The following is a 20,805-nucleotide window of genomic DNA, read 5'->3' as shown; positions in this document are numbered from 1 at the left end:
CAACTGCGGCCCCCGCGCTTCTTTGAGGTCCGTAACACAACGATCCTAGTATAAAAACCCTATAACTCTAAGATTATTCTAGCCTTAATAAGCGGCGACGTCTTCTTAATCCTATAGTATATCGCTTTTCCTACCTGATACCTTTTTCCGTCGGGTAGTCTGATTTAATAGTTAATTCTTACTACGTTTTTATTTTTTATAACTTTGTTAGGATAAGCATCCTAGGTTAAGATAATCAGATTTCGAGATACGTTATCGCCTATTCCTGCACCGAGGCTCTACTCTTAACTAATACTCTTAGCAAAATGCCCCCTATTACAGATATAGTTATCGACTAGAGAGAACTAGAGTGTTACGCGGTGCCGACTGGTCACTATGAGTTAGAACGTCCTGGGCCGATACTTGCCTGCTATCCTAACTTCCAATCCCAAGACCTGGTCTCTCAATCGTACCGTTGCTTCGCAAAGCCTTACTGCGGGTTGAATCCTGTTGAGTGTCTTGCAAGACGTGCCAGAGGTGCGCGCCAAGTAGGTCAATCACTAAATGTTACCACTGAGTGAATCCCCTACCTGTAGGTTGGGTTTGTCTTAGAGTTGAACCGTGGAGTGCAAAGTGCTTCAAGGTAGTAACCAAGTAACAATGTGCAATTGATCGCGAAGAACTAAATACATGACGCTAAAAAGAGTGTCCTTATATATCCAGTCCTTCCTATCACTGATGAGTCGAGACTCATCACTGATGCGCCAGGACTCATCACCGATGAGTCCATCCTATCACCGATAGGATGTGGTCACGTGCGGGTTTACCGGGTTCTTGCATTTGTGGTGTAATTCCGGTGCTAGTAAAATGGCGGCCGTTTCCTGCGTCGCGCTAACCGTCTCATAGAGTAAGAGGGTGTCGTTTGTGTCGGTTAGCTGTAGGCTGCTTCTGGTGCCTGCCCTGGATGTCTCCTCCTCGGGTCCCTCGGGGCACGCCCAAGTATACCGAAACGCACGTGACAACGCTATTCCCTAGTGTCCGTAGAATGATTGGTCCTCAGTCGTCACTCAAATAACTGCGGCCCCCGCGCTTCTTTGAGGTCCGTAACATAGAGATCTAGATAAGACGATTCCGACTTAGGAAAGATCTTTAAAGGCTAGTATTGCTATAGGTATATAAGTAATAGGATACTAGTTAATCTAATTAAATTTTAGTATCATTATTATAGTGCCGTGAGAATGTCCGCACCTAATAAACTTGGTATATCTTCGCTCCTTTCTGAATAGTAGCCTCTAACTTAGCAATCACCGAGTCGAAAACCGCCTACTTCTCCTTCATAACGCCATTACCGGCAGGAACGTGGTGGGCTACTAGATTATATATTAGTTTAATTAGGTAGAGACAAGACTTTAGCTGTGAAAGCTCGTTTTCCGGTACAGTAGTTTTCGAAATCAGTTATACCTCTACACTCTTGCGACTTCATTCCCGGAAAATAAATCCGAGATACGCTAACCTTCTTTAGCTTACCGCTTTATAAGTTTGGCAAAACGGTGATAGTAATGGCCATACATAACACATGAGTCATCGTAATAATACTGTAAGGTTGTATGGAACCACCTAAAAACTTTTGGGAGCTAAGGCGATCTGGCATGATCGTCCAGCCTACTTACAGCCTCCTCGCCTCTCCCACCCGTTCTTGCCCCTCGTTCTTCCCGTACCCGACGCAGCTACCCGCTAGTCATAACACAGAAGGCTACGCCTATCCTGTAGAAAGCTAAACCTGGTAGGCAAAGATGCATCTCTTACTTTCATGGCTTATGGCACCTTTGCAACTTTCATTCGCTGCCAGCCCGCCGTTGAAACGTGGTTCTAATAATAAGCTGATGTGGATGATCCCAAGGTTCGAATGCTTATTAGAGATGACACAGAGGCCGTATCATATCGACTACACATCCCAATCTACGAATCTGAACAAGGGGAATACGCCCCAACTCTCGGGTACTTTGGCAGCCCGTACGCCGCTCGATCTATCTCAAGCCCCTCTCCGTCTAGCGTACTTGAGACTGGAATTGAGCAATAAGTAGACCTGGCCCAAAGCCTCTCAGGTTCATTCAGCTGTCTGTGTGGGTAAAAGAAAGATCCTATCAGGAGGACCCGCCAACCTGTATCCACTACTGTATAAAGTGGCGAGTGACAATCAACCATCGGGAGATGTCACAGGACACGGAAGATGACCTAAGACCAACCGGAGATCACTCGGTGAACGGAGACATTTAGATTCATGGACCAAGATAGCTTCATTATGGCTTGAGGATGAGGCTTGACGAAAATGTTCCGGGAAAATTCAATACGTATACCTTCCGAATGCCATTATTGATTGGACGGAAACATTGCGAGCCTTATGGGTCGATATTTGTCCGGAAATTATCCGAGATCGGGCTTATGCTCGTTGACCGACCACTTAATTATTAATGCCGCGGTGGCTGACCAACGGCATTTCGTGACTGGTGGCGCATACGTGGAACTATGGGCACTCGCTTACATTGGTGATAACAAGGCTCCGGGGGCCAAAGTCTCCGAGACTCTTGGAGACGAGGTCTATATAATGGGTAGATAGCACACGAGGAAAGAGGACAACAAGGACATCCATCACTTTCAACATTGCAACATCTGTTTCAATACTCAATTCAATACTTAATTCAATACTCTTCTCTACTATGGCAATTCCCTCGGACCCGAAGCTCAATGGCTTCGATATTATCCAGACCAACTATAAGTCCGTTGGCAACCATGGCATTCGCACTGATATCTTGATTCCGCAAACTGAGTACGCTGGCGCAAGACCATTGATTGTCCGCGTCCATGGCGGTGGCCTGGTAAATCAATTCCACTCTCTTCAATCCCTCTTCCATTAAAGCAGCCATACTAAATCCACCTCCAGATGATGGGTGACTCCCTATACATGGACTGGTGGCCACACTGGGTCTCCGACCTCGCCATCCAAAAGAACGCCATCATCATCAGCCCCAACTACCGCCTGCTTCCAGAAGCGACTAGCGCCGACATCTACGCCGACCTAGAAGATTTCTGGACATGGCTACACTCCCCAGCTCTCACCAACCTCCTAGCAAACCACAAAACACCCACAAAGCTCGATCTCGACCGTATCTTCGTCACCGGTGAATCTGCCGGCGGCCTGCTCAGTTTGTACCTAACGCTCACACATGCAGATGAAATCCGCGCGGCCTCATCTGCATATCCATGTGTGGCTCTAGATGCGGACTCATTCATCAAATCCCGGGCTAACCCGCCATTCGGAAGTAATTTCCCGGAATCAATGGTTGAGGAGAACTTCAAGGCTGCGGTGCTGGGCACTTCTAAGTCTTCTATCACGTCGGGAGAAAGTCTAACGTTTATGCTTGGTGCTGTCCAGCATGGATATCTTTCGAAGTATTATCGGCGTGATGCTGAGGGTGTTGCAAAGGAGGTGTTGTATCCCATGGCTCGATTGGAGAGTCCTGATTTTAAGATTCCACGTGGTGGAATTGCGATGCTTCATGGGCGGCAGGATAGTGTTGTGCCGTTGGGGGATGTTGAGTTGTTTGTGGAGCGGGCCAATGAGGTTCTTAAAACGAGATCGGGTCAGGACGCAGGTGTTACTTTGACTGTGAGGGATGGTGAGCATGGCTTTGATGGGCCGGTTCGGCTTGAGGAGGTGTGGCTTCAGGATGTTATGCGCAGGGCTATTAGTGTTTGGGTGGAATAATGTAACTATTAACAATTGGAAACTTAATCACATAATAATTGGAGCGTACGATGCCCAAACTTTTCTAGCAAATTGTACCCATTTCCTAGTTCTGCCCTGGACAGCATAAGTCCCTTTTCCTACCCTCGGAAGGTATACAAAAAGCTCGTGGGTCTCAGAAAACATTGAATCAGAGAGAGTAACACTGTCAGAAAAATCCAATAAGCTCCACCGGTTCATAGATGATAGACCTACAGGTCTACAAGGCAAGGAAGCAATCTGGAGGCGAGACAACTGGGATTAGAAAGTCTAGGGAGAAGGAAGAAGAGAGAGAGAGGGAAAACCTACGATGGGGGAAAAACCCTCAAGACACATGACCGCTGCTAGGCCTAGCAAATATCTAGAGAGGGCAAACTCTCTTATACCCCCCCTAGGACTAGTAGCAATGTGAATAATAATATATATAGTGGTGTAATATAATAGAATTTAGAAGGGGAGGGTTAGTTAGGATCTCTTATGTGCAATAATCTAGTATGATCATTTTGAAAAATCCTATTAGGCTTGGTTTTGGTAAGTATATTAGCGGTATTGTCATTGCTTGGGATACTAGTTAGTTAGATAAGGTTCTTTTTAATAAGGTCTCTGATTAAATAGTATCTCGTGCTAATCTAGGATAATTTTAGGCTAACTTTAGGATTTGTAACGGTTATGATTATATTATCGGAATCACAAAATAGGGTGATTGGGATATTTTTGTCGAATTCTTTATCTTGGTTTAATAGGGGTATAAGTAAAAGGTTAGTAGTAATTTTAGTAAGGTAAAGTCCCTCTTTCGCTACAGTCGCAAGGGCACAGTATTCGGCTATAGTCGATAAGGCTGCTACGATATCTTGTCTTTTTAAGCTCTATAAGATTAGGGTACTAGCAAAGAACTAAATATATACTTCGGTAGATTTTCTATCCTCTGTATTAGCGTACGATAAGTCGATAAATCCTTCTAGATGTTACGGACCTCAAAGAAGCGCGGGGGCCGCAGTTATTTGAGTAACGACTGAGGACCAATCATTCTACAGGACACTAGGGAATAGCGTTGTCACGTGCGTTTCGGTATACTTGGGCGTGCCCCGAGGGACCCAAGGAGGAGACATTCAGGGCAGGCACCAGAAGCAGCCTACAGCTAACCGACACAAACGACACCCTCTTACTCTATGAGACGGTTAGCGCGACGCAGGAAACGGCCGCCATTTTACTAGCACCGGAATTACACCACAAATGCAAGAACCCGGTAAACCCGCACGTGACCACATCCTATCGGTGATAGGATGGACTCATCGGTGATGAGTCCTGGCGCATCAGTGATGAGTCTCGACTCATCAGTGATAGGAAGGACTGGATATATAAGGACACTCTTTTTAGCATCATGTATTTAGTTCTTCGCGATCAATTGCACATTGTTACTTGGTTACTACCTTGAAGCACTTTGCACTCCACGGTTCAACTCTAAGACAAACCCAACCTACAGGTAGGGGATTCACTCAGTGGTAACACTTAGTGATTGACCTACTTGGCGCGCACCTCTGGCACGTCTTGCAAGACACTCGACAGGATCCAACCCGCAGTAAGGCTTTGCGAAGCAACGGTACGATTGAGAGACTAGGTCTTGGGATTGGAAGTTAGGATAGCAGGCAAGTATCGGCCCAGGACGTTCTAACTCACAGTGACCAGTCGGCACCGCGTAACAACCTGGTCTCTTAATCGTACCGTTGCTTCGCAAAGCCTTACTGCGGGTTGGATCCTGTTAAGTGTCTTGCAAGACTTGCCAGAGGTGCGCGCTAAGTAGGTTAATTACTAAGTGTTACTACTAAGTAAATCCCCTACCTGTAGGTTGGGTTTGTCTTAGAGTTGAACCGTGGAGTGCAAAGTGCTTTCAAGGTAGTAACTAAGTAACAATGTGTAATTGATCGCGAAGAACTAAATATATAATACTAAAAAGAGTGTCCTTATATATCTAGTCCTTCCTATTACTAATAAGTCGAGACTCATTACTGATGCGCTAGGACTTATCACCGATAAGTCTATCCTATTACCGATAGGATATAGTCACGTGATAAGTTACTAGTTACTCGTACTTAGGGTGTAAGCTTCAAGTTAGTTTTAGTTTAAAAGTTCTAGACACTGCATCGGAAGCGTAAGCATTTATTCAACGCCCCTTTCACCACCGCTCAACACTCATACTCGCCAGTCAGTCACAGTACTATAGTGCAATACAATAGTGTAATACTATCGGATCGTAGGTTTGCGGAAGTGCAAGTAATGACGAAATTAATTGGATTAGTTAATTGAATCAACCCCGGAGATAGCTGTTGAAATCGTCTCAAGCTAATACAATCGTCTTAAACTACGGATAGTCCTAGTTCACATGGAGGATGATTCCACTAATTCTTGGTGGTAAATCACTACCTCTCAGTTTGGCAAATCTTCATTAGCAGCGTCGTATGAAATGTGGCATCAGTTGATTTAGCATTCGCGCATCTGACGTTGTGATGTGTCGTTAGCGTCAACATAGTCGAGAGCATATAGGGAGTGAAGCTCCGCAGTTTATGACCTAAATTATGTGATACCCGTCTATTTGCCTCGCCAGGTGAGTTAAGTCTAGCTGCCGTAGAGTATGGCGCATGAAGCCAAAAAAGAGTATTTATGAGTAGGTGGTCTACTAAAGGTATCAGTCGCAAATACCTGCCGCAAATTGAACCGCAATTTAATTAACTTAAAGAATTGTATCGTGGGTTTATAGAGAACAATAAAGGCAAAAAGTCTCGGCAGAATCCAGACTCTATATTACCAGCAATATGGAATTGTATCATCCCCCAGCATTTAGCTCACTTTGTGCACCTGTTCTTCGTCGCCCGCTGTCAAGGATTGTGCATTTGGTAGAAAATCACTGGAGCAAGATTGATTTAATTTTTGCCGTGATTTATTTGTTTCACCAAAGTTTTTACGACACTCGGAGAGTTCCGAGGGCTCAACCCCCTTTCTTAGATGAGTACCGTAAGCGAGGACGGTTCAACAGATCCTCGCCTATGTTTGATCTCTTCTCTTCTATCATCTCGATTATCTCAATTCAGATTTGAGAGATTTTGCCCTCTTCAGATGTTTGCTGGCTCAGCAGCTAGATGTCCTGATGGTTTGTCTCCTAGTCGTGGGTTTTTCTCTTCCTTCTTCTTCTCTCTTCTCTTTAGACTTCACAATCCTAGTTGTCTCGCCTCCAGATTGTTTCCTTGCCTTTGAGACCTGTATGTCTATCAAGATTTGTTGCCCTTTGATCTCTCAACCCATCTATACGTAACTGGCCATACCGTAATCCCATAACTTATCAGTTATGAGCCCGACCGCACGTTCGCTCTGAATTTGAAATCTTCTTCAACCGACCATCTTCCTAGTTATTCAATACAAATTGGCATTTGAGTGTAATTCGGATACCCCTTCAACCGATATGCTGCAGGTATATCCACGTGAATCTTACATGCAGTAGATTGTATGTAAAGATTGGCAAATCTGAGAAGATCCAAGGGCTTGAAGGGCATAACGCCTACGGTTTCTGCTGAACGGCTTTCCCCCATGGCGGGGTTGGGTCTCTCATATCAGATCTGCTGCGGTAGCAGAGAATGTATGGGATTATTTGAATTCTGGTCAGACTGAAACAGAGGTCCTGAAGGTACCTATTCTAAGCCATAGGGTATGGCCTGAACCGAGTCTCATAAAGCCCGGGTGTCTTATCAGCCACCGACCTAGATGTCAAAGAGCTAGCGAAGTATAAGAATCTGCTCCGTTTTTTCAAGGAAGAGAGATCCTCCAAAGACTCACTCAGCAAAGCTGATGCACTTACTCCAGCCAAGATCATGGGTTAATTAACACATAAAGGGTATAGTATCCTCGCAAATGTGGTGTCTCCCTATCATCAATTTGTACAGTTGAAGTAGCATTTCGCAACTAAGAAAAACACGAGGGTGCAAGATCTCCGCAATTGGCGTAAAATAGCGATTGCCATATCGGTCGGACTTCGTTGGAACGACGGCTGTTGAGTTGGTCGAATCGGCTCGATGAGACCAAGCTAGCTAAAGTTCCGGATGTGTGTTATCCAGATGGGGAATATCTGCCGGAGTCGATACTTCGTGGCCGCTATCATCAATGACCGCAATGACCTTGGTGATCTTGCTGTGAGTTGTTTCTTTCGCCTCATCCGAAGCCTCATTTGCTAGCAGTCCTCTATCAACGGGAGCCCAGCAAAAATCACGGCCGTAGGCCCATAATGTACAGGTCAACACCCAATTCTTGTTCAGGGCCGAGATGTGTGGTGGCACATTACTCGATTTCGTAAGAGACTGGAACTTCCGCGGCAATGAACACAATCCGTGCTAGCATGACGAGATCCGCCGCAGGTCGGCGCCTCGTGGCAACGAGGGGATGCTAGTCAACGTCAGTGAGGCTCTTGAGCGACCTTGAATCACGTTACCACCTTACATTTTGCAGTGATGCGATGGATTGTGCCAGCGAGGAAGCAGACAAGAATCCAACGCTTGCTGAGTCGACCGGCCAGCGATGCATGTCATCTACCCCCACAATCCCTTTCACCTTCTCGTGCTTTTGTATAAGTGACATAATTATAGATGGTAGAGCTGTGATATATCTTGTCTGTGACTCGGATGGTGACCCCTCTATGCATTTCTCGAGACAGGCTACGTGATTGTTAGTAGCATCTTCAGATAGTGAAAAAGACGCTCACCAATCTTAACCATTCCATCTAGGCCGAGCAGTATTTCACGACATGAAAGAGATTCATGAAAGAGCCCAACGGTGCTCAGACAATGTAGTCCAGCCAGGATCTTTCTTTGTCAGTGAACTCTCGCCAAAGCTATAGCAAGTCTTCGTACCTGAGACATTATCGACCCTAACTCCAGCTCGGTGGGATAGATCCTGGGGCACGACACAAGATGCTGCAGTGTGAGGGGAAGATCTTTAACTAGTGCGTAGAGGGAGAGCCCGTCGAGGTAGCAGTCCCGAGCTGAGAGAACGTTGGCATGATCAAGACATTCAAATCGCTGGATGAGTCTCTTGGCGTCAGATTCGGAATACTGTCGGATCGCCTGGAGCCGCGATCGATTGGATCGGCGGCTCGCAATGATCACTTTGCCTGCAATATCACATGTTATTGCCGGGCGATATGTATCCCATGGACACTCTTGTCTCACAATCAACACTGCGGAGAGGTCGTTCAATTTGCACAGTGTTGGGAGACATAAGGTTTTTGGAGACCCCTTGATGATTCTCCCTATTCGCAGGCTGTCCGTAGGGTTATTTTTTGGGGCAAATCCCGGCTGCCGCTCTCGGGTGACATGAGACAACAGGTTATCCGAGTGCGATTGGGTAAGTGGCTGCTGACGGCGGCTTCTTGACTCATTATCAAATATGGCTTGGTGGATATCATTATAGATAGACGGGGTGGCGATATTATAGTCTACAGAGCTAGATAAAGCCTCTGTAGTAGACATAGCTGGTCTAAAAAGCTGAACAACTCTTCTGCTTGAGACTTTCACTCACTCCTATTATACTGCATCTATAAATATTAGGCCTCTACGCAGTTAATTTTTTCCTACAGATATGCTCTCAATATTAAGACCTCTATTACTGATATTGTTTAACGGAACTAGGTATATCCCACGCGAAGGTCTCGAAAATGATAGATCTGAGTAGTGATGCTAACCACACTATCCGAACCGGTTATGTAACCATTATTTAATCCAAGCTCTAGGGAATTATATGGTGGTATGTCCAGCTTGGTAAGCCCCGGTGATGTCTCCTAGCAGTATAGTTGAATACCGGGCTTGGGAACCTATCGTTGACAACGAAAAGGAGATTGTGCAAAACATAATAATTTACTGAAAAAGTTTTCGAGTTGGTAAAGGTATTTCGCCAATAGCTTACGTGGCCTACAATAAACGCCTCAAGAAAGCACCGTCCAAGCCGACCGTTGACCAACCATCACCGTTCGCATAGCGCTTACGTCAACCACGTAAGTTCCTGACAAATATTGCACGGACCTGTCAAATTCTGCGGCAGGGTTTCTTTGCCATATATTTCATCAAGTGCTGTAGTGACGGACCGCCATGTTGTGGAAGGTGTCCAGTTCTCTTGGGTAGAGCCCCGAACCGTGTCGGACGGGCGTCTGGCTATTGCTGCGGTGCGTGCGGCCCACTCGAGGGTGTTGCGCACCAATCGCCTATGCCACGTAACGATCAGGAGCCCGTGTCGCCCTTTCCGATCGACGCAGCAATGGGGGATTTGAGGGCGCACGACTAGTAGGGAGACGTGGATATTCTACGGGCCCTGGCTTTTGATGCGCCGTGCGGGCATTTGCCCTTCCCGCAGGCGACGCTTCTACAACTGAAGGGGGAGCCTCGCCCGGATCGGCGATGAGACTAAGTGATTGCGGGTTGTCGTGGCTCGTGGGTGACGAATTCAACTCATCTCTCACCGCGGCCGGTTCTTGCTGTCGAGCCCGTAAAGTCTCAGCGGTTGGCGTGTCATAGTATGCTTCAAAGGGTCTCTCACATCCACTGCTCGCTTAGTTAGCTATTGCACACTCCCCAAAACCAGAGGAGGAGTATTCACGCACCATGTTATGCAAGAGGCCCTGCTCCCGGACCAACGAGCCCCGAGCCACACCAACATACACCCTAAATGCACATAAGATGTGCATCTTCCACACTTCAAGACGACGGGCTCGTCTTGATCTTCCCCGCAACAAATTCCACAGCTCTCGTCTCTTAAGCTAGACGTTGGATGAAAGCTTTGCAGGTACAGAGAGACCTCTCCTCCGCTCTCTCTCTCGATAGACAAAACGGCTGGATCGGCCACAGAAACACTCCAGGGAACCCGATTTTTTCGCAAAGCAGCCTCCGTTAGTCTTCGACTAAACCCTTGCGATAACCCCCCTAGCTCGGTAGTTGACGCTGACTGGGTAACATCCAAGTCTGGCCAGCCGGATAAAACTGGAGAACTTGGTATTGTAGGTTCCCCTTGAAGCTGAGCCTCCAATGGTGGCGCCCGTTCCTCCCGACTAAGAGCCTCAGTCGTGCCTCTGGGTAGTGACGTAGAAGCTTGGGCTTGGTTTCGGATAGCTGCTGCCTCCCATCGCTCTCGGACATCGTTAACCTGGCGTCGACGATGCCACCGTTCGCAAAGGAAATGGGGAACAATATCATCCAGGCTGGATCGAAGAGCGTGGAGATCAAAGGGGTGGCACGCAAGGGTATTCAACTTCTTGACCCCAGCTTTGTGGACATCCTCTCTTACGTAGAGTCTGCAAGGTGTTTCTCGCTTAGTAAGACCGCAGCAGACCCTGTCTTTCGTGTGAGCCCCTTCACAGATCGCAAATACATCCCATAGGGGCAGCGATTCAGACATTATGCCAGGAATGTGTAGCGTGATAGAATATGAGAAGATGAAATAGAATGCGACGCACAACATTGAAAAAATGAAAATCAAACTTGAGGCCCTAAATAGAGGGTTTATATGTTCTTTATTAGTAGCGGATTATCGCGTTGGGGGTAGGCTTGTGTTTTGAGCCCCTAGCCTCAGTAACAGCAAGTCCCAGGATAGGCAGAGCTGCTCCAGCGTACCGAGAGATCCTGGACCCATCGAGGCCGTTCTTGGGAGCAAAAACTTAAAGCTCACTATGGATTGAGTGAACATCTCCTAGGATGGGCGTTGCATGTCCTAGGAACTACAAAATTGATCCTGGGGGCGCTATCCGCCCCAGGAAGCATCGGTTTGATTCTGGAATGGTCACAATGTTGCCATCTCCTCTAAGTTCCAAAGTCATGGCTCAGAGAACGCCTATGATAACAATAGCTAAGATTTTCAGTCATGACGACCTGCGCTGGACTTAACAAAGAACATGATGATAGCTGATCTTCTTGATTGATAATTTCCCTTCTCGTATGTATCCTGTGAGATCGTAACAATCTAGCAATATCAAATGCAGAATTGGCCGCCCGCTCGTGGGAACGGTGCTCCTGGGACAATCGTGCTCTAGGGCTGTGAACATAGTTTTACAGTAGCGTAGTGTAGCATGCCTATGATTAAACCAGCTCGAGCTTACTAAGACACCAAGAGGCAACGGTTGTTCACCATAAATTTAGGGTGTATTTGTTGGGATGACAAGTCTCTAGATGGTGCCGTGGTGAATACGCTAAAGAATGGGGAGCTGGCCATGGATATTTGTTCGCGTTCGCGCCAACCGTGCGCTATGATCCTGTCCTGGTCCAGCCAGGGCGCATGGTTTACAGCGTTGTCATGCGAGGCGCAGCCATCAATGCCTGCGAGCATCAGCCATACCGTGCGCTGTGATCCTGTCTTGATTAAAAGATTTGAATCAGCCTTGGTGCAACTCCACCCTTTTCATGCTATGATAGAGGCAGCGTCGAGCCGGGAGAATTTGTAGAAATGGCCCAAAAATTATATAAAGGAGTGAACATCATCCTATAGTAGGATACATTTTTATTCTATTACTAACATCAACTCTCTGTTCCAAAGCCTGTCTGCTTCGATTTCAGTATGATCCACTCGAATATGTCTGATTTTATCCCTGACAGCTTGCCTCGGATTAGTCGCTTTGGCTCTGCACCAAACAAATTCCATGCTGGCGTCACCCATGAAATGGATTCTCTATGGCTCGAGAAAGCACTTGATATTGCACTGGATGAGACCGATAGTTCTTGCCTGGCCGAAAGAACTACAGCCTGCGCCGATATGGAGCCCAGCCTAAGTTCTCAGTTGAGCCCGGATCCTCACCTCACCCCGGGCACTGCTTCTAATCCTATCATCATTCATGATGGCTTTGATCTCTCCTACGATACACAGGAGAATAGTCTTTCCGACAGCGACAAATCGACAGAAATTTTCTCCTCGCCAGAGTTTTGGAATATTGTGTTCTCATGGGAAACACCTCTTCCCCATAACACACGTCGATGGTCAAGTCCAGGGGCTACATCCTTGCCCTTACAGCCGAACTGGGGACCACAAGCGACAACAGAGGGTCTTCGGGCCCCTCCAGGCTCCACATCCAACCCTGTCATCATAGATGATCAGGCTACGAATTACAACAGAAATAACATCGCATATCCCAGTCGCTGTTTTGATACAGGGCTAGGTGATGTGTCAAGTCTTGACCGGTGCACGCATCAGAGTCCGTTAGCAGGCGTTCCATTCACGGCCTCGTTAGGGTCAGCCTCAAACCCTATAGTGCTCGACACTGACGAGAAGTCCTGCATCCAGTCCAATGATTCCTTTGATGAAATCTTTGGCACTAGAACAGAAGACTTACTATCGTCAAATGGCTCAATCGCAAGCCAGTACCTGGCTCCTCCCCCAAATATAAGGACATCAGTGGAGATCACTTTTCCGGGTTACCTATCGTCGACCTCCCCGGAGGCAGTAACATCGATGAGCAATGTGGCCTCGTCAAACTCGACCTCGAATTTTTCCCAATCAAATGATCACCAGACAGCTTCCTTCGATAAAAAACTAGGACGTCCTAGTTATTGGGCTTCCTCCACCGTCTCAAAGCGTACGTTCAGCACAATCTCGGCGCCAAATAATCAGGTTAATAACCTTGATGAACATGCAAGGACAGAATGCACGATGTCTTCTGTACCTTCTATCTGCACAGATGTTCGCTCTTCAAGCGAGGCACCTCCCGAAAGTAACCTATTTTGGTCTGCGCGCTTGACTTCCGATGAAGTCAAAGAAAAAGAAATCTCCGCTGGAAATGCAAGTTCTGCACCTTCTGAGAATATCAATCCCGCAAAACTAACTTGTTTCACACACCAGGGATTTTCTTCATTTGGTGAACATTTGTCGCTTTCCGTGGATTGTCACGATACACAGGGTACATCGGCCGCTCTGATTTCTGACAAAATTAGTTCTCTGGGCAGTCCAGCCCTGTTAGCAAGCCAACTCACGGAGCATACCGATCTTTCTATCTCTCTCAAAGACAATGGCTCTTTAAACGAAGCTGAAGGTTGGTCATACCTACTTGAACGCTCCATTCTTAAGCTAATAGCTACTAGGCAGTTTGAGGACGCTTTCAAGCAGTCAGAATATCACAGCCCAGGGTGTATCTGGCATTGGGCATTGCAGACCCGGGGATAACATTGCAGTGGTAATTAGATCAGAGGAGAGAGACTACAATCCCCCCGCAAGAACGTCAAGCAATCGTTACGGGTCGAACTTAAGGGCAGGCAAGCGCGCCCCCGCTAGCGACCCACTACGGAGATCTAGGAGAATCAAGTTGAGAGGTGCGTGATCTCTTTACTCAGGTCATCGCCATTTGTTTCTTGTTCTATTGTGTATGAGGTTCATGCTCTTGGCAAGCTATTCTCCACGAAATTTGTGTATACAACTTCACGGCACCAATATTACGACATACTTATCAGGGCGGGATCAACGATAGATGAGAGAGGGAATTGATGGTTAGAATGAGGAGCCCTTATGAGGAACACCTGTCACTAGTTCTGTGTATTCTGATACCTGAAAAATGGGTTTTTTGCTCCTCCAGTACGTAGTAAACTTCACCAGGTGCATGATCTAACTAATTTCCAGTGTTATAAAAGCACATACTCAGGGCTGTATCAACTTCCACCCCGAAGATCGTTCTCGTCTTATGAGTACAAGTAGGCCATTTGAACGATTGACGTAAGAAATAAACATTCCCATCTCCGGCTACGAAATATCTTCTAGATGCGCTGTCTAGCGTGACACTATTCAGCAGGGATCGTTTCTTTCTGACATCCCCAGCCAATTGCATAGCCCTCTATTACTTGAAAACATAGACGGGGATGTGCAATCATGCTATGGTGAATAAAGTGAGTCAACTGTGCGGAAAAGAGGGGGAAAGTGCCTTACATGCCACCATCTTCAAGCCGAATCGTTTTATCAAGCAAACCCCTCTTTCTCAACCAGGAATATGGTACCTGAACCAGACCATTTGATGCTATGGCTCCCTTGAGCTCGCCAACGTGGGAACGCTCGGAAAACTCGCAATGTGTCTTTTTACCCCACATGTAGACCGTGACACGATCACCTGGGGTTTCTGTGGTCGTTGAGGCATAGAATGAACCAGGACCCGGGCCAAGCGTGAAACAAAATGATTCTGAAAATGGTTTGATGATATACTGAAGGCGCTAAAGTCTGTCAGTGACAGACAACAAAGACGTCGAGGGTGTGCATACTACATCACGTATAGGAAATCGCCCCATGCGAACTTTTCCGTGAACAGCTTCGCTGCCCAGAGTTGCCACGAGCTGCCCAATCTCCGCATCTGGCGCGTAGAAGATGCCGTGTGTTTCGAAGAACTGTCGAGCATCATCCACGGTAACTGCTGGCGAGACCCGACTTTCTTCAAAGAGGGCAGGCAATAAGGAATCTAAAGATGTCATTTTGTCGTGCAAGCGATGAGGACCTAATAATCATTTCGTACAATCATCACAACGTCACGTCTTCAAAGGGTCCGGCGACTGGGGGCCTAAAGAGGGGTACGACCGACCGCGTCGCAAAAAGTTTTTCCCGTGACCCGGCCTTGCACGGAGCGCCTCGGTTCTGCATATATACGCCCTACCCCTCATGTCACTATTGTCTATCACTAAACCTTGCTGGGCCGTTGATAACATCACGTCAAAGGCGAGCTGGCCTCTTCCGCAATCTTTCTGCACGTCTCTAACAAGAATCAGGTCATCAAGTCTGCCGACTATAAGCCTACACGATGGCTGGGGATACTTGCGCATACTGCAAAGACGGTATAACTCCTACCGGCCAGATATGCCCTTTTTGTGGCAAAAAAGGAAGCTAAGGCACGAACTAGTATTTATTGCGCTTGGTTAACACAAACTGGCAATAAGAATAACTAACACAGATCTAGGAAATAATATGATACTGGGGCTGGTTGTCCGTCAACGTTCTGAGGGATACGGGCAGTGGCATTTCAAGTTCATTATCCTGTCACCATGCCATAGCTACATCACTGTCGCATGAGATTGACATTTTGAAGGCTATCATTACCACACTGTTTGACTGTTAATATATCCTTAATATCGCCACTTTCTTGGTGTTGCTTAATCAGTGATCGTCTGACTGGGAAACGCCGCCTAGACACTTCTGAGGATACGGTATGCTTGGAATGACTTTTTGGGGACTAAGACCGTTCGGGGGCTCGCTCTATGTAGAAGGGTTTCTCTTCTCAACCGAGCGATTCACTCCTTACTATCGATACCTTGATAAGACGCTGCAGCATAGCAGCATGTCTTACTGGTCGGTAAGGTTGCCGTGGAGAAGAGGCATGCGATTTAGCGAAATGAGACAAAGTCTATGGCATAGGGCAGTAGGTTGATCCGGAGCATTGTGGAAACGTATCCAAACATTGATGCTGATTTCCATGTGGATACAAACGCCACAATAAAGGGTTCGGTAGCTTGTCTGATCCGAATGTAAGGTCGAACATTGTGCTCAATGTGTTGTCTAACTCGACCGCATGGATGTTTGTCCGACCGCCTAAATACGACTCTGTGGTCGGTATTCTTGAAGCGGAGTCTGAAAAAGCGGCATCGCCGAATTCGATCGACGAGTGTAACCAATCTGCACTGGATATGTGTTCCTGAGGTTCACCACATAACACAGTTGACCAATACGGGTAGCCCATATTGTTCATGTCTGTCTGTAGACCCTCTTGTACAGCTTCGTAGAACCCGGACGGTTCCTGCATAACCATGTCCGCAGAATCTGCGTTCTCTTCATTTGTAGCACCAGGCATACCCAATTTCGGCATCTTCTGTGAGAGTTGTGTTGTCCTCTCCCCTTCATCTGTCCTTGAATCTTCAGCCCCTGAACAATCATTCGCCAAATGTATTTGCGTGGACGAAGACTTACTCTGCGCAAAGGAATTATGTTTCCTCTTTCTTTGATTTGCACCAACCGAATCCAGGTCAGATGTTGATTGAAGAATGGCTGGCCCGGTATGCTGTGTTTCCTGCAGGTCCGGATTTGCAGTGTGTTCCGAGTTTCGATCAGCCATTAAAACGGTACTTGACAATGAAGTGTGAATTGAGTCTCTGTCTGTCAACGATGCACTTCTCGAAATGTCTTCGCAGTCGAGCGCTGATTGTTGGTAATTACTGCAGGAAAGACTAGCTGTGCTCGATCTACCTGATCTGGAGATTGCAGGCGACAGTATCTCAGCATTTCTGCTCTCAGCAATCTGTACCCCGGGCGAGAAGGTAGTGCATCTGTCCGAAGCCTGCTTATTCAGTCGCATGTCTCTTTGGTTGCCGGCAGACGCATTTTCTGGCGAAGGATAAGACGATGTTTGGAGCCAACTTTCTGACGCAAGCAGCGCAGATCCTTGGCTTTGCTTGCTCCTGGTTGCAAGATCTCCTAGTAGATACGTTAAAGAAGATCACGTATTAGGAGCAGAGTACATACGGTCATAATTGCCCAAGAAGTTTTCAATTCGTTGGGAGAGACCGCTAATCCCATCTAAGAAGCTTGGTGTGCACCCCTCCGGCGTTGACGCTGGTTGAGCACTTTCGGCATTGAGAATGTGCTCAATAAACGCCGGTATTTCACCCACACTGAGGTGTGCGAAGGACCTCGTTGCTAATGCAATGAGGGCACAAACTCCAGACGCTCTCGTCGTCGTGTGGTTTTTTGACTGAAGCTTTTTCTGAAGCAGATTTTCGAGCACCAGTTGCTTTACGCCGATGAGGGTATATTCGGCGATTTCAGAATCTTTCTCTTCCCCGAAGTTTAGATTTCGTCTCACCCAAGTAATGACACGTCCCGATCGCCCGACGCGAATTCTTGACTTCTGTGAAGAATGCTGACTGGACAAGATATTGCACAGCTTTTCAACACGAGATTCGGATTGATCTTTCGAATACTGCATTGCCAGTGAACGCTGTGCAGCGCTTCTCATCAGTTTATCGAAAGGGGTCGCTTTCTTCTCGTTGTTTGCAGCTCGTAGAATATCATTGACTCTTCTGTCCTGCCTGTACCGCTGTTGGGTTTCATGCAGGTTCGTGTCTCTATTCATGTCGAAGACCTCCTGCACAGAAGGGATCGCTGTCTTCAAGGCTCTGAAAAGATCTGTAATTCGAGACGGGGTCTTTTTGGTAGCCGGTGATTGACATTTCTGCGCATTTGCAACTGGAGGATTCAGCTTGCAATTACGACATAGAAGACGGTCATCGGCCTGGAATGTCTCGCATTGAGGAAGTCTCAGTCGACTTCGCACTTCCTCCAGTGTTGATAATGTATCCGAAGTATATTGTTGAAGAGTATCAAGCGATGCGTTGCGCAAAGTTGCGAGGGCTATTGGCACGTTCATTATGCTTCAGAACGCCTGCTTCAGGGAGATGGAGAGGCAAAGATGGGCATGCTACTAATGTGGGAACCGCTCGAGCCAGCCAGGCGAATGCCGCCTCGCTTCTAGCCACGCACTTGAGACACAGACACGAAGTACGTGTACCAACTACCTCCGGTGTTACCATATGGTGATTGCGAGAGACGCAGTAAGATATATCAATTTGATTGGTTTGACGTACCCTCGAGCAGCTAAGACTATTAAGACAGCGCGCCAAAGCATCTGGCGATCCAAAAGTTGGGTAGGTAACTCTCGAGCCCAATAATACATACCTCCCACCAGCCTGCGCCAAAATATTGCAGTGCCATTCCCCAACTAATCATGTGCGAGTGTTGAGTACACGGTTAGTGTCCCAAATGAGATCCTGCTCAATGAAAAGGGGGCACTGCAGGTGGCTTCGCAATCCGGAATAGGAGGTTGTCGGTGTGCGTCTACGGGAGCAGCGGTGTGAGGCTCAGGATGCCAGGTGTACCTGAGAAATCTCGGTGCCAGTAAAAGAGTAGTCGTTTTCTGCGTCACGCTAACCGTCCCATGAAGTAAACGAGTATTGCTTGCGACGGCTAGTCGCAGGCCGCCTCTGCCCTGAATAATTCCGTCCCTGGCCCCCTGGGGCGCGCTCAAGTATACCGAATCGCACGTGACAACGCTAGTCTCTAGCGTTCGTGGAATGATTGGCTCACGGTTGCTACTCAAATAGTTGCGGCCCCCGCGTTTCTTTGAGTTCCGTAACAAAACTCACGGTAAAGTTCTAGAGCAGCTGCTAGTCATCCTGGGGTAGACGAAGATTGATTAATTTACTCATTGATTACCTCTAGAACTAATCTCATGCGAACAGTCCCAAGCCTTCCGCCGAAACGAAGCTTATTAGACCCATACAAAATTTATAATCCCATCGCAGACTTAGTTGATCAAGCAATATTGAAAAAAGCTAAAGTGGACTGTAGATACAGGGCGTAGCGCGAGGAAGCAAAAGCGAGGTGGCTCTCTCGCGTTCAGAGAAACTCAGATGCGCCACGTGAGTTCATCTCCTCCGCTTACCGTGTATGATCCGTGTATATACCTGACAATACTGTAGACACAGTTACTCCCCGGAAGGGATTTTAAGATTGATTGATTTAATCATAGACTGTTCCAGCCGCCCTATTTTCGTAGCTTGCAGCGTGTAACTATAAGTACAGATATTCACGGAGACGGACTTTAGTATTCCTAGGAAGCTTACCCATGAGCCTGAGACGTCTTAAAGAGGACACGTCTATATATGACCTTCACGTTCACATTTACCCCGTGACTGATCAGCCAATCTAGCAGAACAGCAGCTTTTACCTGGAATATTAAATCCTTTGCAATATTTAAGGTAAGAAGATTGAGTTTCGTTGTGCAACGGCCAGATTCTGCTTGAGTACTATGCTCACGAAACTAAACGACCAATTGTTTTCTCATTTCACACCTAGCGCTATGTCCGATGTGGTTCTGACTGGCTCAACTGGCTCAACTAGAGCCAGTTCCATTGTTGTCGACGAGGATGATGAGAAAAATCCAGAAGAAGACAACTCGGATGCTGATACAGTTCGCATGAGTACTCCAGATTACGAAAGATGGACCAGCGAAAATCGTCACATCAAATCACGGAATTTGCTCCTTACGGAATCTACTCCGGCTTCGACATTCCTCAAGTACCGCAACTGCCAGCGACTTGAACATACTCAAACTAGTCAAGCTAGTCCTCCTGCAACTAGAGGAGAGCCAAACAAGGTTGGAGATTCCAAGAAGGGTACGTGAATAAATTCTTGGTCATTACTGAGAGGAACCCTTACCAACACAATGTTATTTACAAGTATGCAGAAAGGCCAGATTCGAGCTTGATTTCAGATGCCTTATGTGCGATGCATGTCCGAGCTGGCCATCTTTCATCAAGTCCACCTATCGATCCAAACAAATTGACCATAAAGGCCAGCATAAAAACTTTGCATACAAAAATCCTAGTCAAGCGCAAAATGCGGAACCATTTACGGGCCAATATTCCGAAACGACAATAAATGCGTCAAAAGCCGAAACAGCGAATGCAGTGATGAGATTGGCCGATTAGATCCTCAAAGCTTCTGTCTGCTTGTTGCCATGGATAATCTCATTTGGCTACACCCGAAAACACCAGTGTCGAGGATGACCAGGCTGCCTTTCAGGTCCAAAATGTATCTCTTGACTACTTCGAAAGATGATAATCATGTCTATATAATTTCCTTCCTTGAATAGTTGGTGTATCGGTAAAGAATTAATCACTTGTTTGCAAGGTACTTAATCACTCCGGCCAGATGGTTTGCAAGTCCCAGGTTAAAGACGGGGCCTTAAATCTATCAGATTATTGACACGACACATACAGCCAGTCAAAAAAAATTGCCTTAAATATCATGTGGCGTGGTCTTTGAACAGGCCCGCTTTTGATCGCTTGCGTGTCAGAAAATAAGAAGCATGGATATTGCTGGTGCAGTCGCTAGTTTGGTCCTCAGGCGGGTCAGTCTGACCCGCCTGAGGACCAACTAGCTATTCTGAGGATCTATCGTGCTCAAGATCTTCCAGTTGTACCAAGAATACCTATCCTTCTTCTTCTCCG

At 46.9% G+C, this 20,805-nt stretch overlaps 5 protein-coding genes across 5 annotated transcripts; 2 read left to right on the top strand and 3 right to left on the bottom strand.

Annotated features, from left to right (window-relative positions):
* Positions 1 to 2,696: 2,696 nt before the first annotated feature.
* POX_c04617 (uncharacterized protein) lies at positions 2,697 to 3,745 on the top strand (the record flags this gene model as incomplete). Its single annotated transcript, XM_050113481.1, has 2 exons — positions 2,697 to 2,855; positions 2,921 to 3,745. The coding sequence occupies 2 exons, from the start codon at positions 2,697 to 2,699 to the stop codon at positions 3,743 to 3,745; spliced, it is 984 nt and encodes a 327-aa protein (XP_049971037.1).
* A 4,094-nt stretch (positions 3,746 to 7,839) lies between these two features.
* Positions 7,840 to 9,022, bottom strand: POX_c04616 (uncharacterized protein; the record flags this gene model as incomplete). The annotated part of the gene is made up of 6 exons (XM_050113480.1): positions 7,840 to 7,990; positions 8,091 to 8,191; positions 8,246 to 8,460; positions 8,508 to 8,607; positions 8,656 to 8,915; positions 8,974 to 9,022. 6 exons carry the CDS (start codon positions 9,020 to 9,022, stop codon positions 7,840 to 7,842), a joined length of 876 nt encoding a protein of 291 aa, XP_049971036.1.
* A 5,663-nt stretch (positions 9,023 to 14,685) lies between these two features.
* On the bottom strand, positions 14,686 to 15,222 carry POX_c04615 (uncharacterized protein; the record flags this gene model as incomplete). The annotated part of the gene is made up of 2 exons (XM_050113479.1): positions 14,686 to 14,967; positions 15,016 to 15,222. The coding sequence occupies 2 exons, from the start codon at positions 15,220 to 15,222 to the stop codon at positions 14,686 to 14,688; spliced, it is 489 nt and encodes a 162-aa protein (XP_049971035.1).
* Positions 15,223 to 16,125: 903 nt separating this feature from the next.
* Positions 16,126 to 18,161, bottom strand: POX_c04614 (uncharacterized protein; the record flags this gene model as incomplete). The annotated part of the gene is made up of 5 exons (XM_050113478.1): positions 16,126 to 16,145; positions 16,229 to 16,660; positions 16,706 to 16,933; positions 16,982 to 17,209; positions 17,258 to 18,161. 5 exons carry the CDS (start codon positions 18,159 to 18,161, stop codon positions 16,126 to 16,128), a joined length of 1,812 nt encoding a protein of 603 aa, XP_049971034.1.
* A 1,491-nt stretch (positions 18,162 to 19,652) lies between these two features.
* Positions 19,653 to 19,976, top strand: POX_c04613 (uncharacterized protein; the record flags this gene model as incomplete). The annotated part of the gene is made up of 1 exon (XM_050113477.1): positions 19,653 to 19,976. One exon carries the CDS (start codon positions 19,653 to 19,655, stop codon positions 19,974 to 19,976), a length of 324 nt encoding a protein of 107 aa, XP_049971033.1.
* Between the last annotated feature and the right edge of the window lie 829 nt (positions 19,977 to 20,805).

Source organism: Penicillium oxalicum, chromosome III (genome assembly GCF_001723175.1).
Source record: "Penicillium oxalicum strain HP7-1 chromosome III, whole genome shotgun sequence".
In the NCBI taxonomy this organism is placed as follows: domain Eukaryota; kingdom Fungi; phylum Ascomycota; class Eurotiomycetes; order Eurotiales; family Aspergillaceae; genus Penicillium; species Penicillium oxalicum.
This window is presented reverse-complemented; position numbering and strand designations above follow the sequence as displayed.